Raw genomic sequence first — 21,758 nt, forward strand, 5'->3', positions numbered from 1 at the left:
CCACTCTTTCAGTGATACCGAAATGAGGTGTGCTGATCTTGCAAAAGAGTTGGTCTCCCTGTGAAATGGACAGAACAGAATTTCCACCATCCTTTCCACAGGTACCAGAGCCTTCACATGCCTTGAATTGAAATCACAGTGTGGCCTTCCCAAAGTACATAAAACACATCTCTAACAGTCACATAACTTTGTTTCTATTCCCAGCTGTGTCTTAACTGCAAGTTTATAGTGATCACATGTGTAAGCAATAATGGACTGTTCTACCAGATCTCCTTCAATTCCCTGTGCAGTGCTCCCACATACCCAAGGATGAGCAGGGGACACCTTCCCAGAGCAAATTAGGTAGAAAAACAAAGAAAGCAAGCAAATAAAAAACCCAGCCATCAACAAGATGCTGCCTTTGATTCTTTAATAAGGTTTTGGTAGTATACAAGCTTTTTTTTGTTTGTTCATTTTTTTCCCCCCGATTGTCTGGATTAACATACATGGATTTAAAAAAGGCACAAAATCCATTGCACAGCTTCTGTTTCATTTGTTTTTGATGACATTGCCTGTTCATTGTGGTTTCAAGTGTAGGATTTTACAGTACTCTGCAGCATTTACAGCATGATCTACATACAGGTAATCAATGCATGCTTTTATACAGGAGACAGAATTCAAATTCTCTCTCAGTATTTCTATATACACAATAATACAGTCTTTTTCTTCTGAAAAAAAAAAAGCTTTAAATTGGTCTTGCATGCTTGGTATACCAGAAGAATTAGTGCAAGCATATATTACAGTGTTATTGCAGTACAAAAAGGGGTTGACCTTAGGCTCTAAAGGGATTAGATAAGGAAGAATAAAAAGACTCGAGGAAAACAAGCTTTGGATCCCTTAAGTCAACTACGTCCTTCCAAACGGATCCCTACACAGTACTGCCTTTAAAGCTACAGCAGGCTGCGTCCTCTCCATCTACCTGCTGCCTTCCCCCTGAGACAAACTTCCACAGCTTCTACAAACCTTCTGTCCCTAGCAGTCCATGAGGACTCCTGGCAGCTTGAGGAATCCCTTCTGCTGGACCTCTTCATACTGGAGACCTGCTTGAAGGGGACTGCACTGAGATCCACTGCTTCAAGCAAACTCAAGTCCCAGCAGATGGAGCTTCTCAAGCAAACCAGGAAGCACAACAGGTTCCCTACAGCTTTTGTCTCCTCTCAGTAGCAACGACCACAGAAACCCACATTCACCTCCTACTCAAGTAGCAGTTGGTTAAATATGGTTTGGACTCTCCTGCTTAGCAGCAACAGAAGTCTAACAGGTGACACAAGGTAATGCAAAGGAAGGATATGCTGGTCCCTGAGATTCTTTATGGGAGCTGAAAAGTCTGAGAAGCAGAAATCAAGTTCTCAACATGACATTAATTGTTCCACTGGGAATGGGAAGAGGCCTTAGTCCTGAGAGATGCAGATGGCACACAGACAGCAAGAGCTGTAGTCCAGTCTTCCCTGTAACAGCTTTTATTTGGATACTATCAGGACCTCAGCATATCCTGGAAGTGACATTATCCTCTGCCAACATAGACTAAGCTTCATTGGGACTGGGAGATCTGGCAGAATTGACAACAGTGTGTGGAAAAAAACCCTAGAATCTGAGTTTCTGAAGCAGCTCTTTTCTTCAATCCAGCATCAGATGAGGTAAAAGTAGCAGGGGTCTTAGAGCTGCCATGCTTACTTGCAGGATCTCAGTGTTCCAAGAATCAGCACCATAAATGTTAGAGATGTTCTTCTATCCAGCATCTTACCATCAATGCTCCACAACCTTTTTCTTCATTCGTTTAACCAAGGTGAATAGGACAATCCCGTCCTGTGCTGGATAAGTGCTCTGTTCCTCCCTGTTTGTGCTTTCATGTGTTAGGTTTGTGCCAGTTTTCCTAGCATCTTGGATGGAAGCAAAAGCTCTGTAAGGGTGGGATGCCTGCCACTCAGTTTTCCAACTCTGTACCCACCAGTGTCTCCAGTGAGAGCCAACACAGAGCTCCCTGTCTGAGCAGGCACGGGGACCACTTCATTTGTATCACTCATTGGAGACTCGGGAAATAGTGAGCAAAGTGGAAGGAAATGATAATCCAAAAATTCCTCTAGTCCCTAATTGTAAAGGCAACTTAATAGCAGCAAGAAAGAAGAAGAGTATTCTGAAAGCTAAACATCTTCCTAAGCCATAAAAATAACCAGAAGTCAGCAGTGCTGAATAAGAACCTGATCTGGTAGGGGTTTTCTAGGAAGGGCCAAGCTGAAGGGGCAAGAGTCCCATGGAAATCCTCCTTATCTGACTTGTTCAGAGGAAATTTGCCATTACTGTGTTTCATGTTGCCAGATAATTAATTGCACTCATAATTAAACTGAGAAACTTGTTGGAGTTGTTGGAGGAAACCCTGGGGATTTTTACGAGGCAAGTGCACTAGATGAGGTAACTCATTGAACCACTTTGCATATGAAAAAATAAAACCTCCAAACATAAAGCAATTTTCTTTTTGAAAACTAGAAGACATGCAAGTGAATGTAAGATGGGGATTGCTTCCAATCCCCAGGTTACATGGTTAGCAGCTTGTTGAAAATGTACATTCATCGTAACATCATTTTTTTTTTCAATGGCAGGTGATATAAAGAAGTTGCAATACAGCAAATAACACCTTGAAACATTTCCCAGAAATTAATCTTTGCGCTGTCCCCTGGAACTGCCAATGCAGGTTTGTGTTATAGTGACCCAAACACAAAACACGTGGCATAAAAACGCAACAAAAAGCAAGGTAGTGTCACAATGATCAGCCTTTATATGTTTTATTTCATGTTTTAATATTACCCAAAATAGGTGTTTGCATACTATAAATTATGTCCCAAGTGCCAGCACTGTTCTCATCACCAGAATACTCTGCCACTGGCTGACAGCAAAAGGAAAGATATGTATTTATACACATCACACTGAATGAAGAGACCTGGGCTGGGCCAGGTTGCTGAAATCAGACCTGCAGCATGCAGAGGATGCCGAGTGTACCAGATGCCATAAGGATATTTTCTGTAAGTGTCTGAGATTTGTTCTTTGCAATATCCTTTTCAGCATTTGGGGGTGTGCAAAGTGGCCCACTACTGGCACCGAAACTCTTCTGTAAGGCAGGACCACGTGTGACCGTTTGCATGCCACGCGTGGGTCACGCACACACACAAACACACAGACAAGCAGAAATGGAAGCTCCAGCATAAAACATCCCAACACCATCCTGGGGACAACAGTGAAATCAGGAAGCACATCTGGTTTACTTTGGTCAGCCTCTCCAGACATTATTTTCTCTTCCAGTCACTCTGGGGAGAGCTGGCAACTCTCAACAGGGAAGCAGGTCAAGAAAAAGGTACTCCATGTTCTCCAGATGAGAAATAGCTGAGGCAATTTTTTCACAATAAACACTAACAGGATTTTAGGGGTTTGCAAATTATCCATTATTTTAAAGGCTTCAGACCTTGTCTGCTAGGAAATGCAATTTTGTTTTTTTCAGCTAGCCTCTTGCAGCCCATCTGTTACTGCCAAGCAGAGCTAGATAAATATATGATAGCTATCTCCGAATTGTTCTTTCCCATTTTTACCAAAGGGAAACAAGAAAAGCAAAAATTAAAATAAAAGCTTCTCTTTTGAATAGATTGGGATAAAAGAGCCCTTTCTTACTCAATGTGAAAGTAGCAAAATGGTCTCAGCTTCAGGTAAAGTTCTGAGAGTGTCATGAATAAATCTCTAATGACAATCATTAATAAAATGTGGCATTCATATAAGCCAGCAGTTAACAATACAAATAAATTTAGTCATTGACGCAGAACTGCGTCAGTTACTATGTGGCTGTAATACAAATGTAACTGGATACCACAGAGACTCCTAAGGAAGACATGCCAGACCCACTGGACAAACATGGTTGGTATCTGTCACCAATCCCCCCAGATAAGCAGTAAAAAATCTTCTCTTTTCAAGAATAATCTTGTGCTGCTGTCAAGCTCTTAAAAGCTCCACATATACACACCACGGAAGATCGATGGCAGTGTGAGAGGGAAGGATGCTAGAAAACAGGAAAAGGACTGAACACATCTTTCCATGCTTTCTGACGTTCAGTCTCACAGTGCATCCTATTGTTGAGCTATTCTACAAGAGAGGAGTGAACTAGCAATGGCTGTATTTTCTTGCCTTAATTTATTTACAAAGCATCACAGCACCAGATTCAAATAGTGCATTTTTCCACGAGAGAGCAAGAGAAGTTCCTGGTGATTTGCAGTCAAAGAAATACCTCAGTGATATTTGTAGTATTTGGCATATAGGTCCCACCCACTGTCATGACAATTTACAGATTATGAAAAAATATTCAGCCTCCTGAATATTTGGTGCAACCAAACATCTGGCTTCATCCTGACATGTTCTGAAAAAGCTTTTCTTGTTGCTGACTCCCCCATGTAAAACAGCAAGGAAGTGACTCATGGGAAAAATAAAGCACTTGGGGATCTTTAGAGTTTAAAAGCCCATAGGAAGGTATGAATACCACAAGTGTTGTTTCTGAATAAACTCTGGAAAGGCTAAACTGAGGTGTTTGCTCTGGTTTCCCAGACTACAGAATGGTCTTTCTAACTGCAGAAGGCTTCTACTACGAAACAAATCACCAAGACACTCAAAAGAGGCTGCACACGTTGGGGCAAAGTAGTCAGTGGCAAAGATGGTATCAAAGCCTGGCGATGCTACTGAAATAAAAGACAAATGAGGTAGATAACCACTCCAAAGTGAAATCTTTGGAAGAAATGTTTGAAACACAGAGCAGAGAAGTGTCCCAAATGACACTTGTTTCTCATCTCAAGTTCTCACAGCCTAGGCGAGTTAGAAGAGGTGTGTGTTCACTGGCTTTTGAGCCACTTTTGGAAAAGAAACAGCCCAGCTACTGAAGAGCCACTCAACTTCTATGCCCATTAATGGGCTGGGGAAGGTACTGAAAACACCTTTGTTTATTATGGCTGATCAGTTCAAGCAACAGGCCTCTTTCCATAGGTCCTGTATCTAAAAATTGTAGCAAAAAGGAAAAAAAAAAGACTGTTGACTGGTTCTCAGAGGCATGCTGCGTTCTTCTGTAACACCTGGGTCTGGCTGCTCCAGAAGCAGCTGGGGAGATGTCGGTGTCAAATGCAATTGCAGAAGAAACAAACAGCTTGTTTAAAACAACAAGATACTTTGGTGGCTTAATGACAGTGGCACAGGCTTGATAAGGGAAGAACAGTCATTATATGTGGCAAAGTAAAGAACACCAATCCCCAAGAAAGAATCCAGTCTGTGATATCTCCAGACAGGAGCAGGAGGAAACACTGGTATGTTAAAGTTTACAGTTAATGAAGAGTGTCAGCTCCATTGCACTTATAATTGCCCTCTCCTGGCTGCTTGAAATACCCTATTTGATTTGAAACGTCCTCACTCTCCCAGCTCCTAGGTTGGAGAATGGGGCAGACAATTTGCCAGCCCAGAAAAACGTCCACTTGGAAGAACTTGAAGAGTTTGCAACTGGAGTTGCGACATTTTCTCACTCACAGAGACCAGGCACTGATTTAAGCAGAGCTTGGAGACATGCTCACAACACCAGAAGTGGTGCTCAGCCAGCTATTTACATGGTTTGCAAACACAGATGGTACCTGTGGCTAAAGGAAAGAGCATTGCCAACTGTCTAAATTTAGCTGCCGAGGCAGACAATAACTGGGGGGAGCCTGCTAAGTCCTAAGGATTCCAGAACCTGAAACTCACGCAACTGCCCTGAAAATGGAAGGTATCTTCCATTCTCATTTTTGAAATCAAGATGCCTTTAAACAGTTTGATCTTCACAGAGATTCCATGTAGAGCTGAGACTGCTCCAGTTGCCAAAACGTGCCATTTTTTTGCAATTTCCTCCATGGAAGTCAAAGGGAGGGAAGGCCTCTTGGCTGCTCAAAGTGCTATAGGGCTTGTATGGGGCCCCATGAGCTATGCAAAGCATAAGAAACCAGAGCAGGAGACATGCTCTGCAGGTTCTTGGGAAAGGCAAAGGCAGAAGGGAGTGCAGGTATCTAGGGATGCAATAAGGATGTGGGGGATGAGATTCCATGAATGGCAATGGAGGTAAATCTCGCGGTTTACCAACGCGTGGAGTGGGACACACACAGGAAACCAAGGTAGAGCAAAAAGACTTCATCATATGGGGAAGAGATGGGAGAGGCAAATTGGAACAAAGAGGCAACCAGATTGAAGAGAACTTCTCAGTGAGGTGAAGGTGAGGGGGTTCTGCATGTGAAGTCTACCAGCAGCTTGGGGCTATAGCCAACTGCTGCTGCTCTTGCATCCAGATTAAGATTTGAACAGAAGCTGGGTGGCAGCTGCTGAGCAATGTCTCTGCTTACAGAGCAATGACGAGATCCCAGAGGAGAACATCAGCTGCCTTATCTCAATCCAGCCTGGAGGCCACTGTCCAAGTACAGCTCCTCCATCCTGGGTGGGGGGGGGGGTGTCAGCTGCCATTCAGCCCAACAAACACAACTTCTGAACAAGCCTGCCCTTTCAGAACAATGGTCCTGCAGCAGCCTTGACCAGCACAATGCCCAGGTTAAGACACACAACAAAGAGAAGGAGTGGTAGGACAGGAGTGACTTCATCATGAAGCTGTAGCATAAGGATGGGGTTATATCACCCATATGGCTGCTTTACAGGGCATTTCTATCTTACTTTCTGTCATCACTGCAACAAAAGAGACTTTAAATAGTAAAAGAGGTGATGCACTGTAACTCTTTCACATGCCTGCCCCCCAGTAGTAGGAAAAAATAATGGGAATGGTAGACAAGGTCAGGCTCACACCAGGGAATTCATCATCATGGGGGTATCAAGAGGATACTCCTAATGAAAACTGGCATCTGCAGAACTGCACCTGTGAGTGTGCAATTTATTTTCATTCAGCCCCCTCCCACCAGAACTGTCTCCCCTGAAAGTGAATGTGTGCTGGCATAACCACATTTACCCAGTGCTAGCTTAACCCAAGCATTGACAGTAACATTTTCACAGAAATCATATCTCATTAGCTCCTTCCTGAGGGAAGGAGGCTGAGGAGAGAGCAATAAATTGGAAACATCTCCCGTTCTGCATAGGAAGAAAGTGAAAGGAGCCAAGAGGCCAAGATATAAAAAGATGGCTTTTATATGTATATACAAGTGATGAACATTTGCTCACTGAAGTAGATAATGAGATCCCAGCAACAGCTTCCTGTCCTGATGCCAATGATCTCTGTGAGGGAGTGGCAAATGCTCATTTCCAATCTGGATTCTGAGGAGAACAAGTGCTATGTACAATGGGAAATAAAAGAAGAGTATCTCCCTCAGGATGCAAATCCTGTTCTTGGACCCTTCTGATGAACCCAATTTGCCTAAGAGTCTGATGCTGAAAGGGAATTTTATTTCACTAGTGTTGATTCCCACTGGCTTATTCCATCTGAAGAACTAAAAAAACCTTACCAAACATAAAAGGACAAATAACTAGGGCAACTAACTTTTCAGCCCACAGCCCCACGACCAATTTTCATGTCAACAGCCTTCCATCAGTTGGGTTTTTTGCCAACTGATTTTGGATATATTTACATTTATAATTGCAGTCATTATAAATTAAACACAATAAATAAATAAATGCAATATAAATGTAATCTACATAAGTTTTTTTTAGAATTGCACTGCAACTACTTTCAATATTAATTTATTACATTTCCATATATATAAAAAAAACCCCTCTTTTCACATTTCTTTAATTTGCCAACTGTTCCTCAACAATATGTAGATTCCATAGTAATTAATACAGCATTAGATAAAGATGTTAAAAAAACCCTTTAAATTGACGATTTTTAATACTTTTTGCATAATACTTTAACATCAGGATTCCAGCCATTAGCACCAATTAATTTGTTGAGAATTAAATTGTAAAAGACATATTGATAATGAAATAAGACTTCCCATAAAACCCAGGTGACAGCAACATGTCCAATTATTCTGGTATAGAGCCCAAATTTGATGGTTTAGAAACCAATATCCCACCTTACTGAGACTGAACAGCAAAGAATTCAGTGTCTTTTAATAATGTATTTCAGTGGTTTATCACACACCTATGTCTTTAAAATGAGCATCTTGCTTCTAGGTTCACCTTTGCTATTTTATCTTCCAGCACTTAGACTCATATCTTTGCCTGGCAGGTTAAAACCCCTCTTGCTCTATTCAGGCAGAGACACCTAACAGCAATCATGTCACTTTAGTTTTGTATTTAATGACAGACTGCATTTCTTACAGCTTATTCTACAAGGTAGGTTTTACAGAAGCGTTCTTGTGTCCCTTCTTCTCTTTTAGATTTTGAAAATCTTTTACAAAAATTTCCATACAAGACTTGGATATGTCTGGTAGTGATCTTACCAGCACAAAAGATCTCCCTCTGTTCATATCTTCTATTTCCTGCTGATACACCGAAGAAGAATTTTTTTTTCCTGCAGCAGCATAGTGAGAACTTAGATGCAGCTAATTACTTCACCTAACTGCCACCTCATTTTGGGAGACAGCACCTCCCAGGGCACACTTTCTCTTATTCTGTACATGTGACTTACATCTTTCATACTCCAAGCATGACCTTGTCCCTGTGTAGATGCAATCATCACTTTGAACACAAGCAATTTATCGAGCAATTCAGATCCTTCTGCAGAGCCGGTCTGTCAGCAGTGTTTTATCAAACCACCCACCTTCTGTCACTGCAAACCTTCTCCTCAGTGATTTCTTTGTTCTTCTTGACAGCCACTAAAGGCATGGAATAGTGCTGAGTTAAGGGTAGGAGGTCAGGACTCCTAATGAGAAAAAGCCCCTCTTGTAAGAGATAGCAACATATAAACATATTTTGTTTTGTTTTCTAGTTGGCTTTCAATTTATTAATAATTTTAACTGGAAGAAAGTCTTACTGAAGTCTGTATAAATCAACCACTTTATAAATCAGATTTTTGAACTTAGAAAAGCAGCATCAAGTTTATGTGAGTAGCATTATGATGAGTAGCATTAGTCAGATTACTGACCTTTGAAATTTATGTTTGGAGCTACTTATTGGCTAGTCATTGTTTTTGTCTGAACAAAAGGCTTAGAGTTTATAAATACCCAGTTATCTAGTTTGTTCCCTTTTCTGACTGGTGAAACTAAAAATTGTTTGATTTTTCTTTAAAAATAGAACAAGAGTAATTTTGATTCCTAAAACTGTCCTTGAAAAGTGAACATCAGTGTTTTGGACACTATGAACAAAAATTATTAAGAGTTACTGATTTAAGTCTAGTGCTTTCACAAATTCTATTTTTTCTGGAATCTGTTCTTCCATTAAAATCTCTAATGAAGATGGAAAAATAATAACATCAAAGCAGAGTCTACTTACATCCCTTCTCATGTCACTTTGAGAAGAGCAAAGCCTTGCCTTTTCTGGTACGTGCTTGACAAGGGAACTGCCAAATAGGATTATGCTAGTGGTTAATTCAATCCAAGTATTTTTTGGCAATGCCCAGTACCTTTTTAAAAATAAAACTCATGAAAAAATTGCAGATAAAAATTTTGTCTGAACAGTAAACTGTCCTGTTCACACATGTTCTTGGGGCAAATCAAAAGAAATTGATGTCACTGATTCAAGAATGACTGTGGGAAGAGGCTGGTCATACCTGCGCCGAATCTTCTCAAGGAGGGTGTGTTGCCCCTCCATCTCCATTCCTGCACCCCCCAGGATGGTCTGTCAGCATGTCAGCCTGCCAGACCATGTCCTGCAGCATGCAGACACACTGGGCCAGGTCCTAGGAACTTCAGAAAGCACCACCCACCTTGTCTGAGGCTGCACTATCTGCTCTTGCTTATGGGAGGGTGAATCTAATCTTAAGGGAGCCTCAGGTATGGCAGATGTACCTACAGAAAGCAGTGTTCGGGGGGAACTGTTCCTTGAAAGCCCACTGGAAACACCCTACCTGTGCAGTGATTAACTCCAGGTCACAACTTCCTTCCTACACCCACACTTACTCCAACCCATTTGCACATCTACCTGAGCTTTCTGCATGTTTTACTGCCTGTATCCTGTGCTTGTATACTTTCTACACAATAATTTACTTTGGACTTGCACTTCCCTAAAGCCCTGAGCACCAGCAATGACCCCTTCTTTCTTCATCTTAACATCCACACTGCCTGTTCTCCCAGAAGATGAGACCAAAGGCTCATGGCAATAGAAAATAGTTACCACATTCACTTGACTACAGAAAGTCCTCATACAGTCTGGTGTTTTACACTGCAATTCTACTGAGAAGGGCAATATATTTGTGCAAACACAGGAAATAAGGATACTTATGACAATTTAAATTAACTTTGATCTCCCTTTTCTTTTGAGATTCACAGTTTTAGCAAAGGGCTTCATGGGCTCTGTATACCAGGAGCTGAGGCCACTTTATTTCTCAAATGAGATCTTATGTTATCACAGGCATTTCCAAGCAAGGCCAAGAAGCAGGACTGCTCTGCCATTGAAAAGCTGCAGTTGCCTAAAATTTCTGGAATTTAAAAACAGCGTAATTTACAGCTGGATCAGTAAGAATATCTTTGCTGTCCAACTTGACAGTCAGTGCCTCTGGGGGCAGGTAGGAAAATTTGGAGCAGCTTAGGAGTGGAGAGCAGACAAACAGTTCCACTGTCATGTAACAGAGGCACAGCCAGAGAGACAGAAATGTGTGGTTACTGTATGGAAACCAAACTGCAACAAAAGCAAGGGGATTTCCAAAGCCAAAGCAACAAAGAGATACATGATTGTAACTCCACAAGAGGGACAAACCTGAGGTCCTGCCTCAGGTGAGCTTTGAGTGGGAGTCTGCCTATATCTAGGCGGAGTAAAACCGCCTACAGATTCGGCCCAGTGTAAGACACCGACAGAGATGCTTGAACCGATTTGCTGAGGAAGGTAACGCTTGCTGATACCTCCACAGTCTCTCCATTCCAGTCATAACTTGACAACATTTGTCGCTCGATTGCATGTGCTCAGTGAGGCAGCCCTGCACTTCCTACCCCGAGGCCGCGGGACGCGCGAGCGGCTGTTTCAGATGAGCCCTGGCATCCACCTCTTTCACACACCACACGTTCACCATCTGCGTTCTCATCTTCGGCCTTGCTGCCGCCCCTCGCTCGGGCTGCTGGGAGGTTTAGAAAGGCAGATGTTTTCAGTCTCTGTGGGGTCTGGTTGCAGGGGCTTTGGAAGTTACAGTACCTTAGACCAGTGTTGTCTGGGATTCAATATTGCATTAAGTGGTGACACATTGTGGGTGGGTGGGATCTATTATTGCATTATGGAGGCCGCTGCTTCCCTGAACAGGCTATGTTTTGTGTGTGAAGCGGGCCCACACCTGCTGGAGCTGGGACCTGGAAATGCGGAGGACGGAAGGCATGAGTCTGTGGTTTCCTGCCGTGAGGGGCATGTGCCTGCGGTGGGGCATGCGCACGGGGCTGCTCTCCGCCGAACGGCTGCGCTGTATGAAAGTGCCACCAACGTGAGGGTAGTGTTCTGTCTCCAGGGTTGAGGAGGAGAAAACGGAGGACGCCAGTCTTCTCAGGGGGCTGTACCTCGGGAGGGAGTGCTGAGAAGGCCTGTCCTCCTCCAACTGAAAAAGACCAAGAAGAGTGGAGGAAAAGGTGTCAGGCAAAGACTTGACTCGCCCCTGGTTTGTGATGCGCATGCTGCGGACATCTTCGCTGGCGGATGAAAAATGCTTTCGCTCTACACAGGGCCTTACTTACTGCTCTCTATGGCTATCAGTTCCCAGGGATGCTATGGGCACCATGGAAGCCTGCCATTACAGGGGGCCTGCCATGCTCTCCCCAGCCACAGGTGGACCAGAGTGACACCAGCAGTGCCAGGCTCTGCTATTCTGTCCCCTCCTCTGGCTCTTCAGGCCACATGCCTCACCTCTCTGTTACACTGGTAATGCTCATCTTGGCATGTCACTAGGCTATTCATACATCTTGCACATCTGAACACATTTGGAAACCACATGAATGATAAAAGGTGAAACAGTGCTAAAATGATTATGTGTATTTGAATGTGAGGGATTCTCAGGGGCTCTTTCAATGACTCTTATTAAAACTCACTCCAGGGATTTGAAAAAGCAAGTCTGGGGGCTGTTAGTAGACTTCTCTTTTCTCACACTTGCATTGCTGGCCTCCTGATACATTTTTATATTGAGTACCTGCAGGGGGAGTGTTAATGCTTCCAGTTTTGGTAAGCAGTGGATAGACAGCAGCTGGACAGGCAGGCAGAGTATAATCCTCCTTTCAGTGAGAAATTCAAAACACAGGACCATAGGAGGACATGAGGAGAAGATGCATTCTTAGGTTCCTTTTCTACTTCTGTGATCCTGGGACAGCCAGGAGAGGGAGAAAGTACACCCACTGAAGACAGTTTATGTCAGGATGAGATTGCAGTCCCTACTTTCCCTTTATGCTCTGAATGGAAGAGAGAGGCATTAGGGGAATGACTTCAGATCCTTCACCCTGAAAGTGCTAAGCCCTTCCTTCTCTTTCTACCTCTTTTATGAAACTAGCCCTTTCACAAGAGTCAGCAGTCTCAATCTCCAGAACCAGACTTTTTTTCCTGGAATCACTTTTTTTCTTTCAAAGGAAGGAAGGGAAAATAGGAAATACATTCCCTTCCTTGTGCTGCATTTCTTTTTAGGAAGTCTCTGCAGGTGAAATGTGGAAAGGTGATACTGGATTTTCTTTAAGCCAAAACTGCTCTCCTTACCTTACTGGAGATATTGCCCTTGCACTAGAAAAAGAGCTAAATGTCATCTAGTGTCATCTCTTTCCTGTCACCTTCAATATCTCTGCAGTGCTTTGAGGCAGATATCTTATCTTCAGAAGTGCCTGAGAGCTACTCAGTTCGTGGTTGGCATTAAATGTGAAAAGCAATTATTCACAGTCCTAAATGTACTGCATGTCACTGCATAGATCAGAGTCTCAGATAATAATAATGTAATGCTGTCATACAGAGTACTTGAGAGAGACAAATAAAATCTAGACAGCAGCTCTAATTTCTCATAAAGACAACCATCTCCTCTTTGCATAGATAGTGTAGAAATTCAGCCCTGGGTGTGCTATTTGCAAGCTGCACAACTAAGCATTACTGGAATTTTTATTCCTAATTTTTGTTTCATGTTTGGGTTCAGCATATTTTATGACTTCCAAGATATATCATCTCAATATGTTAAAGACTACTCAGATCTCAAAGGATCACTCCAGCTACCCAGAGAGACCTCCTCTACAGCACAGGACCAAGGACCTTGCCCAGGCCATGAGGAAGCAATTACAACACCCCATCAGTAAGTGCACTTTGGTATTGCTGCCTCCAGGATGAAGCTGAGCTTACAGACATGCCACCTTTTCTCATTGATGCTTTAATGCTTAAATTACTCAATCAATGCTAAAGGTGCTGGTCCCCTTTATCCTTTTGCAGCAATCAGGCTGGACCACCTTCCATCAGGCCTATTCTGCTCTGTTTGGACAGGATCAGTAGGACACTTTGTATGTGAAGTCCTAGGAGAAAGTGATGTCAATAGAACTTAGTATATTTTACAGATATAAAAGGTAATTAGGAATGTCTACTGAGCTTAAGGTTTTGATTGCTATTACCTGATATATATATATATATATATATATATATATGTATACACATATATATATATAAAGAATATATGTGAATATTACTTCCACTACCACCCTTTTGCTGATCCTTTATTCCTAACACATGGATGGATAGGTGGACAGGGACCCTGCATCTAAAGTGTAAGAGGCCAACTCTACATTCATTCTTCTCCATCAGCTGACAAGCTTCTCTTCTCATGTGGAGGGAAGACAGAGGAGCTGACTGTCAAAGAATCACATCATCTACAACAGGCATCAAACGCAGACCAATGGGAATTACACTGGGTGAGGAGCAATGAGTCTTCCCCTCTGCCAATGCCCATTTCTCACCACTGAGAAATGGTCCCTCAGGTCCCCTCAGAGCAGCCCACAGAGGATGCTGTAGAAGGCAAAGGAAACCAAGACACACAGCACCTTTTCCCCTGCTGCCCTCACATGCTCGAGACACAAACAATTTTAAGCAAATCCACTTGTGGAACTCTCCTGGCTGTGTGAGAAAAGAGGCCGAAGATAGCATCAAGATGATTTTAAAGAGTGATTTTAACTACACATCTAAGTTGGTCAGGGAAAATATACTAGCGCCTCTTCACACTGGGACATTTTCTAACAGATGAACTCTAGGATTGTAAGAATCAGCCTAAGCAAAAATATATTCAAGGATAGATAAAGCAGAGTAAATACAATCTCCCACTTTAATTCTTCACTTCTCTTGTGGTTTTTTAGAAGTGACATCATTTGGACAGGTATGTTTTAGGCAAGTGAATCCCCAAACATTTTGTACAATGCCGACTGCACTAGCAGCAGGGGAGACTGAGAGTCAAGAAATACCTATGAGCACAGACCTGAGCATAGTCAGAAATAGTTGCTGAAATTCATACATGTATGAACACTTGTAAGTCTTTTCACTGCAGAAGGCAGCAGTAAGTTCCAATCCCTGTCAAGTTTCAGTGAATTTATTCAGCATACTTAAGAACTTGACAGATTTTAAAATTATATTGCGAGGTATAGGTTTAAATTATTTCCAGCAGTAACAGCAACCCTGTGTCAGGATTAATAGGTAAACAGAAGTGTAGCTTCAATCTTTTCTTCCAGTCATTCTTTATCTATTTCTATAGTTTTATCTGCACAGTAGAGCACAGTAGAGCATAAAAAAAAACCCTGACTCTTATTAGGACATCCCTGAAATACATACATTAAAGTAAACCCTTGGAGCTCTGTCAAACAAATGTTCTGAGTGGTGCACAGAGAGAAGGGCTTGAACAGGACATAGTTCCTGTTCTCCCTTTATACCAGGTCTTCCCATGAGATCTATGCTCCACTGCAGCCATTTTCTTGTCATCTGAAACTGGGAGATACCTAATGTGAGAATATTTGGGTCAGAAACTCCCCCAGGCTATTCAGAGCCTTCTCTGTACTTGACTTTCCTCACAGCAGCATCTGATCATTCTGTGCTCCCTCCTACACCCACAGAGTTTTAACAAGGACAGCACCATCTCTCACATTTGAGCTACAATATCTGTCTTCCAAAAGACTGACATATTTGAAGAAACATCTGAGTTCTAAATGAGGATAACTCAGGGAACTAAAGGCTGGTCAGCCTGGAAAGGACATGGAGCAAATCCTCCTGGAAGAAGGCATTTCCAAACATATGAAGGTGCAGTCAACATGGATATATGAAGGGGAAGTAATGTCTGAAGAACCCAAGAGCTTTCTGTGCTGAGACAACTGGGTGAAAGGTTGTTGATCTTGACTTTACTTAAGTTTCTGACACTGCCTCCCATAAAATCTTCATAGACAAAACAATGAAATATGGGCTAGATAAGAAAATAGTGAATTAGACTGAAAACTGGGTGGGCTCCTGGTCATAAATTATCATGTTTGGAGAAAAAATGTCCAGTCATTAATGGTGTAGTCAGGGGCTGATAATGCAGCCACTACTATTTAACAACTTAATCAGTGACCTGGATGATGGGACAGAGTGTACATTCTGCAGATTAAGAGATGACATAATACTGGGAGGAGTAGCTGACACACCAGAAGGTTTTGCCCACATTCAGAGGTGCCTGGATAGGCTGGTGAAATGGGAAAAAAGAATTTCACTAATGTCACTCCCCCCTTCACAATAAAGGGAAGTGAGGAGGAACAGAACACACTGCGGGCCACCTGTTTTGGAAGCAGTTTGACAGCAAAATACCTGGAGGTCCTGGTGGACTCTAAGCTGAACACAAGCCAGTAAGGTGCCTTTGTGGTAAAAAGGGCCAACAGCCCCTCAGGATGCATCAGGAGTGCAGCTAGCAGGCTGAGGGAAATTGTCCTTGCCCTCTGCTCAGCACTGGTGAGTCACACCTGGAGTGCTGTGTTCCATTTCTGAACTGCCCAGTACAAGAGACACATGGACACACTGGAGATAGTCCAGAGAAGGGTCACAAAAATGATTAAGGGACTGGAAGACCTTTAATTTGAGGAGAGCCTGAGAGAGCTGGGATTGTTTAGACTGGAGAAGAGAAGGCTCAGGGGAATTCTTAATACCATTTATAAATACCTGATGGGAAGATGGATCCAGACTCTTCTTAGTGATGTCCAGTGAAAGTAAAAGAAGGAAGGAACAGAAATTGAAATACAAGAAATTCCATTTAAACATTTTATAAAGTTTTTTACCGTAACAGCGATTGTACACTGGAACAGGTTGCCCAGAGAGGTTGTGGAGTCTCCATCCTCAGAGATACTTTGACTGGACACTAACCTTAGCAACCTGCTCTAGATGATCCATCTAGATATCTCTACAGGTTCCTTCCAACCTCAGGCAAGCTGTGATTCTTTGACAATCCAGAAGTCATTGTCTTTCTTCCAGTTACAAGTGATGGCTCATAGACTGGAGCCAGAGAATGGAGAAACAGAAGGAAGCATTAGAGCAGGGATTCCCCATTTGCTTTCAGTGAGTATGCTACTGACACCAAGGGATGATCACCAGCTTTTGGGACACCAAAATGAGGTCAAAAATGGGTACAACAAAGCCTACAACTTCAGTCATGGTAGTTCAGCATTTACTGAAATTTTTACCTATCTTACAGGCTCAGTTCATATTTAAAGATAAGGAAGATTTACTCACCTACACACACACACACACACACACACACAGACACAACTTAATCACAGTTTTAATCAAACCCAGAGAAGCACAAGCATGAGCTACAGGAAACATCTGTTATTGCTAATGAGGCCTTCAGGATTTTTACTAGTTAAGTTCTTGGTCAACTTCTTATTAGTGTCCCAGCCATCTGTCCCTCCATATTTGCTGCACCTAAGGAAAACAGGTTTCTACTTTCCTTTAGGCACCAAGTCCCTTTGAGAGTTAATAGCTGGCTTTGTGACAGCAAATGGAAAAATATGTGTATCACTGCACAGCTGTAGTGGTAACTGAAGGATTCAGACATCAAAGGAAGAACAACTAAATCCCAGTCAGCTAAAGAAGTCCAGTGTTGGTCTGTGTGTACAAAACTAGGCCACAGAGTTAATACAGGGTATTTGGGAACATAGCAACAACAACAAAAAAATTGCAGTATGCTGGAAAACAAAGGCTACCTAATATATTAGCAGTAATCACCCCTAATCCCATTATTTTACTTTTTTTGCCTGCTTTTTAAATATCACTGTGCAGTGATAAGAAGTCTTTGTGCTGTACCGTATCCAACTCCCCCAGTCATTTCACATAGGGGTATATGTGCTGTGGCCAAGAAGCCTCTCCAGCCTTCTTTAGCCACACAAAATATGTCAGTGAAGTGTCCCTGCTGTTGTTTACAGCTGGTACTTATCAGCTGGCTCTTACCATGTTCATTGCATCTTGCAGGTCTTGCACTGACCAACCCCCAAGTGTACAGACCACAGCAAATTCAGACACAGACCCTTCCAACTCTGCCAATCTTGCCTTATGCAATTTCTAGAGACCTGGGACATTCAACAAGCTGGCTTTCTACAGCAAACACCTCTACCTAGGAACCTAGGAACCTTGCAATTGGAATGCAGTCTCTGTGAGAAGCATGTGCTGCTTTCTGTGCCATGCTCAGCAGGACAGCCCTCGTGCTTACTGTCAGCATTTCTATCCTTCCTGTAAAGGCTCATACACCTTAACTGGGAACACCTTGCCTGGTGATTTGCAAATATTTGCTTTGATTCCTTTTACATAGATTCTTGTCTCATTTATGGTTTTCTTCTTGTATCTCTTTCAGATCCAGACAAGAGAGGAATCTGGGCAAGACCTGAACAGAAGGATGTTCTTTTAATGTGCTCCAGTCCAGTGAACACTTCCTTGGAGAATAAGCTCAAGAGGGAAGCAGAAAAGAAATTATCATCTTCCAGACAGGAACAGGCAGACTGCACAAATGTCTGTCATAGGAGGGTATCACTGTGTACATGACCCAAAACTTGCCTGCTCTTTGCTGTGCTTATGGATCCCATGTGCACGAGAGATTTTCATCAATATATAAATACAAAATGCTCTTAGGGGAACAATTTGATTGCCTCTTGCACTGAACACTCTGGGACAGCCTTCTTTTTAAAAAAGAAGATTAGGTATGACAGGAACTCTGTGCCTAGTGTATCATATTTTTCCAGCTAATCTAATAAATCACCTCCCACTAAAAACTGAACTGCTTTATAGCATCAGAAGACCACAGGAAAAATGCAAAACTGAAAGAAAAAAAAGCCCTCTACAACTATATGGAAAAACCACAATAGGTAAAGAACATTTCTGTGAGTAAATACATGGTAACAGCAATGCCTCTCACTGAAGTAAGGTTGATGAGATGTATGTGCGGGCTACTCTGAGCTTTTTATTAGGTATTTAGAAGAAAGATTAATTTTAGGGAGTTATTTTATGATTTGCATTGCTATGGGCCTGTGCAGTGCTGATGTGTGACTAGATTAGAGGTCGTTCTCTTGCAATACACTCCTACTGCTGCTGAGAAACTATGTGGAGAAGATGTGCTAGCAACACCTCCATACAGCTAAGCAGTTACTAACAAAACTCTGTGGGAGAGCATAAAAGGAGTGACTAGAGATACCCGAATCACAACTGTGCTCTCCTCTTGTCCCTGTACCAAAATGGCTGAAAGATCTTCATAACAGTGTGTCCTCAGAAGGACATCACTGGCTCTTGGGAACACTTCTAAGGTGTTCACAACATTTGCCAGCACTGTCAGAAGAGTTTTACAAGAGCATCCATGCTTGGAATCAAAGACTTCTCCAGCACAGTTGAGGTTTCCCAAGATGATGATATGATAGGCAACAAGGTACAGACCCAGGGATCTTACCTGTCTCTGAGGACCAGTAGGTTCAGATTCTCGCCTCCTTTGTCGGAGAGCTGGTGCTGAATGTAAGGGGGAGTGGGCTGGACTTCCTGTCTGCTGTTCATGTCTACTGTCAGACACTGTTTGAGAAGGTCCTTCATGTCTATGGGAACTGTCCTCCTCAGTCACAGGCAGCATACCCCGACTTCGCCCATCATGAGTCTTCGGCCTCACTGCAGCATCTGCCCCCAGGCGCCTTCTCTCTTCCCCATCTTCAATAGGCCTTAGTTCCTCAGGCTCCTCATCCGTGGTTCCAGAGGTGCTTGGCTCAGCACCGGGGTGGAAGTCCTTCAGCTCTGTCTCCTTATCAATGATAACCCACTCCTTACTGTCAAAGTCCTCCTCCTCTGCAAGCGGCACCGAGCGGAAAGCGTTGCTGAGGGCTTCGTGTTCCACGGACGCAGACACGTCCATCCTGCCGCTCGCCTGCCGGTCAGCCTGGCCAGTATCGATGGACAGCATCTGGGCTGGCTGCGAGGAGCACACGAGCCGTGATGGAGAGCCAGGGATATCCATTCGAGACCTAGGGACACAGCAAGAAGCCATTCAAAACATATCAGCTTTGTGGTTAACGACAGGGACCATAAAAGAAAGCCTGTATAGGCTCTTCTCACTCAGTTCTTGGTACACTTCCGAAAGACAAGCTTAAACAAAAATATTTCTTTAGAACCTACAATGGCGTGAAGAAGTGTTTCAGTATGACAGCCAATTCAGCATCTCTTTCCCCTGTAGACAGGATGATAACCATTTCCCACCAACAACACCTTTCCCCTTTGTTAAGTTCAACTGGCTTGTGAAAAAAACACTCAAACCATGTTCTGATCAATGTTTCTCATTTGGCCTGCATCTGCTGCTTGCTTTGCTTCTCTGCCTATCTCACAGGCCAGCAGTTTGCTGCATTAAGCTAGAGGATCTGATGTCCAGATTTTAGGACAACTGCAGTGTGTTTTAAACAAGGATCATCCAGAAGCCTTGCACACTCTCTGGGGAAAGCCTTCCAAGTGTGAGACATCAAAATTTTTGACAAAGAAAGGGGAAGTAGAGAAGGAGGTGAACCGAAAGTCAATGTAGATGCAAGCATTGGCTGCTCATCTAATGATTAAGTTGGTCTCAACAGTCAATCCTCAAGACTCTGCTAAAAGCAGTAGGAGGCTACAGAGGGTGAACAAACCTTCTTTCATGTGGATCTGCTTTTCCATCAGCTGTGGAGAGCCGCTCTGACTCGGGGCTGTTGACGCGGCGGTAGCGGAGGGAGCGCACTTGTGCGGTCGGGGACTCCGGAGGCACTCGGACAGGGGAACTGGGGCACACCCCGTTTCTCTGCTCCTCTTCCACCATGCACTGAGTCTGGAGGGGGTAAACACAAAGAACTTCAAGATCTGGCCAAAGACATTGATTTCCATCCTTCACTGTTGCTCTGGACTTTCTCCCAGGATACACTTTCAAGCTGCATTTTCACAATCTACACAATCAATGTCTAAAGGGAGGGAGTGTCCCTCTGCCCTGGCAATCAGCTGGTATTAAAATAAATTCAAATATTTAACCATTGTTACAAGGTGGCCTATGCATTTCTATTACCCTGAGTGTTGATCCAAAGGATTTCTCATGGGTTAACCTACTGCATGCACAAACCCTAACTGCTTATCCAAGATGCCTAAGAGCCCTTGTTTGTCAACATTCATTTAAGCAGGGGCCATGCATTACATTGCAATGTACAAACTTTAACATCTGGTCTGACTAAGGCATCTCCTAATTATCAGGGTGGTTTGGGTTTTTTGTTTGTGGGTTTGTTTGTTTGTTTTAATCTTGGTCCTTTAAACAAAGTCTTCCATGATATCCACTCAACTACAACATCTGAAAGAGCTTTCCACAGAGCTAAGGTCATGCAGGGAGCTGAACATGCTCATGGATACTCTATCATTCCATATTTCCTCTTTCATATTGCCTTACTAAATTTGATTTTTTAAAATTTAGCAGCAAACAAAGGAGCAAAAGTAGGCGACCAACGCAGCTGCCCTCTGCCTTCCACAGTGCTGATTTTCCTTGGAAGAGAGGGGTGAAAGCACAGAGGCAGAATGATGCAAGGGCTACAGAAGCAGCCCAGGATTTGCATTCAGCACTGCTGTGTTGCCAGCCAGGCAGCATCACCTGCTACACACTGCCTATGTCTGGGAATCTGTATGGAGAATGCTTACCCTTCCCTGCCCTACATCCCCCTGTCCTCCATTAATGCCAGAGGGTCTGAACACAAGCAGCATCTCAGTAAAACGTTGCTCATCTGGAGAGTTGCCTTTGTGCATGCAATGTGTACATGGCAAATCAGTCAGTGCCCATAAATTAGCAGACAGAAACCACCCAAGCTGGAGTTGGAATGCATAACTAAAGAGCTTTTGAAGCTAAGGAGAGTGGAGGAGAACTTTCAAGCATTAGAGGAAAAGCAGAATAGATGATAATGATTTAATCTGTAATCCAGTCATGGCCAGGAGAAGGTTAGTGATGAACAAAGGTCAAATGTGTTTGTGAAGGGAGCAAAGTGCTGATGTAACTGTTGCATAGCATCAACTTGGTAATATTCAAGAGGAGAGAACTGTGGGATGGTGTGGGAGAACAGTGACAGTAATTCTGTCCTTAACACAGAAATGGGACAAATGGGACAGAAAGAGATCTGAACTGTCTACACAGA

The 21,758-nt window shown here is 43.1% G+C and overlaps 1 protein-coding gene across 4 annotated transcripts in view; it reads right to left on the minus strand.

The window, feature by feature from the left end:
* The window catches only part of TTBK1 (tau tubulin kinase 1), a 109,220-nt gene that overhangs the window by 9,160 nt on the left and 78,302 nt on the right, over positions 1 to 21,758 (minus strand). For all 4 annotated transcript variants that reach the window (XM_068186024.1, XM_068186023.1, XM_068186025.1 and 1 more), the window contains 2 exons: positions 20,247 to 20,422; positions 19,040 to 19,598 (listed from right to left, as the gene is read on the minus strand). In XM_068186024.1, coding sequence (XP_068042125.1) covers positions 19,040 to 19,598; positions 20,247 to 20,422 — 735 coding nt within the window. The remainder of the gene's footprint in view (positions 1 to 19,039; positions 19,599 to 20,246; positions 20,423 to 21,758) is intronic.

Source organism: Anomalospiza imberbis, chromosome 3 (genome assembly GCF_031753505.1).
Source record: "Anomalospiza imberbis isolate Cuckoo-Finch-1a 21T00152 chromosome 3, ASM3175350v1, whole genome shotgun sequence".
Classification (NCBI taxonomy): Eukaryota; Metazoa; Chordata; class Aves; order Passeriformes; family Viduidae; genus Anomalospiza; species Anomalospiza imberbis.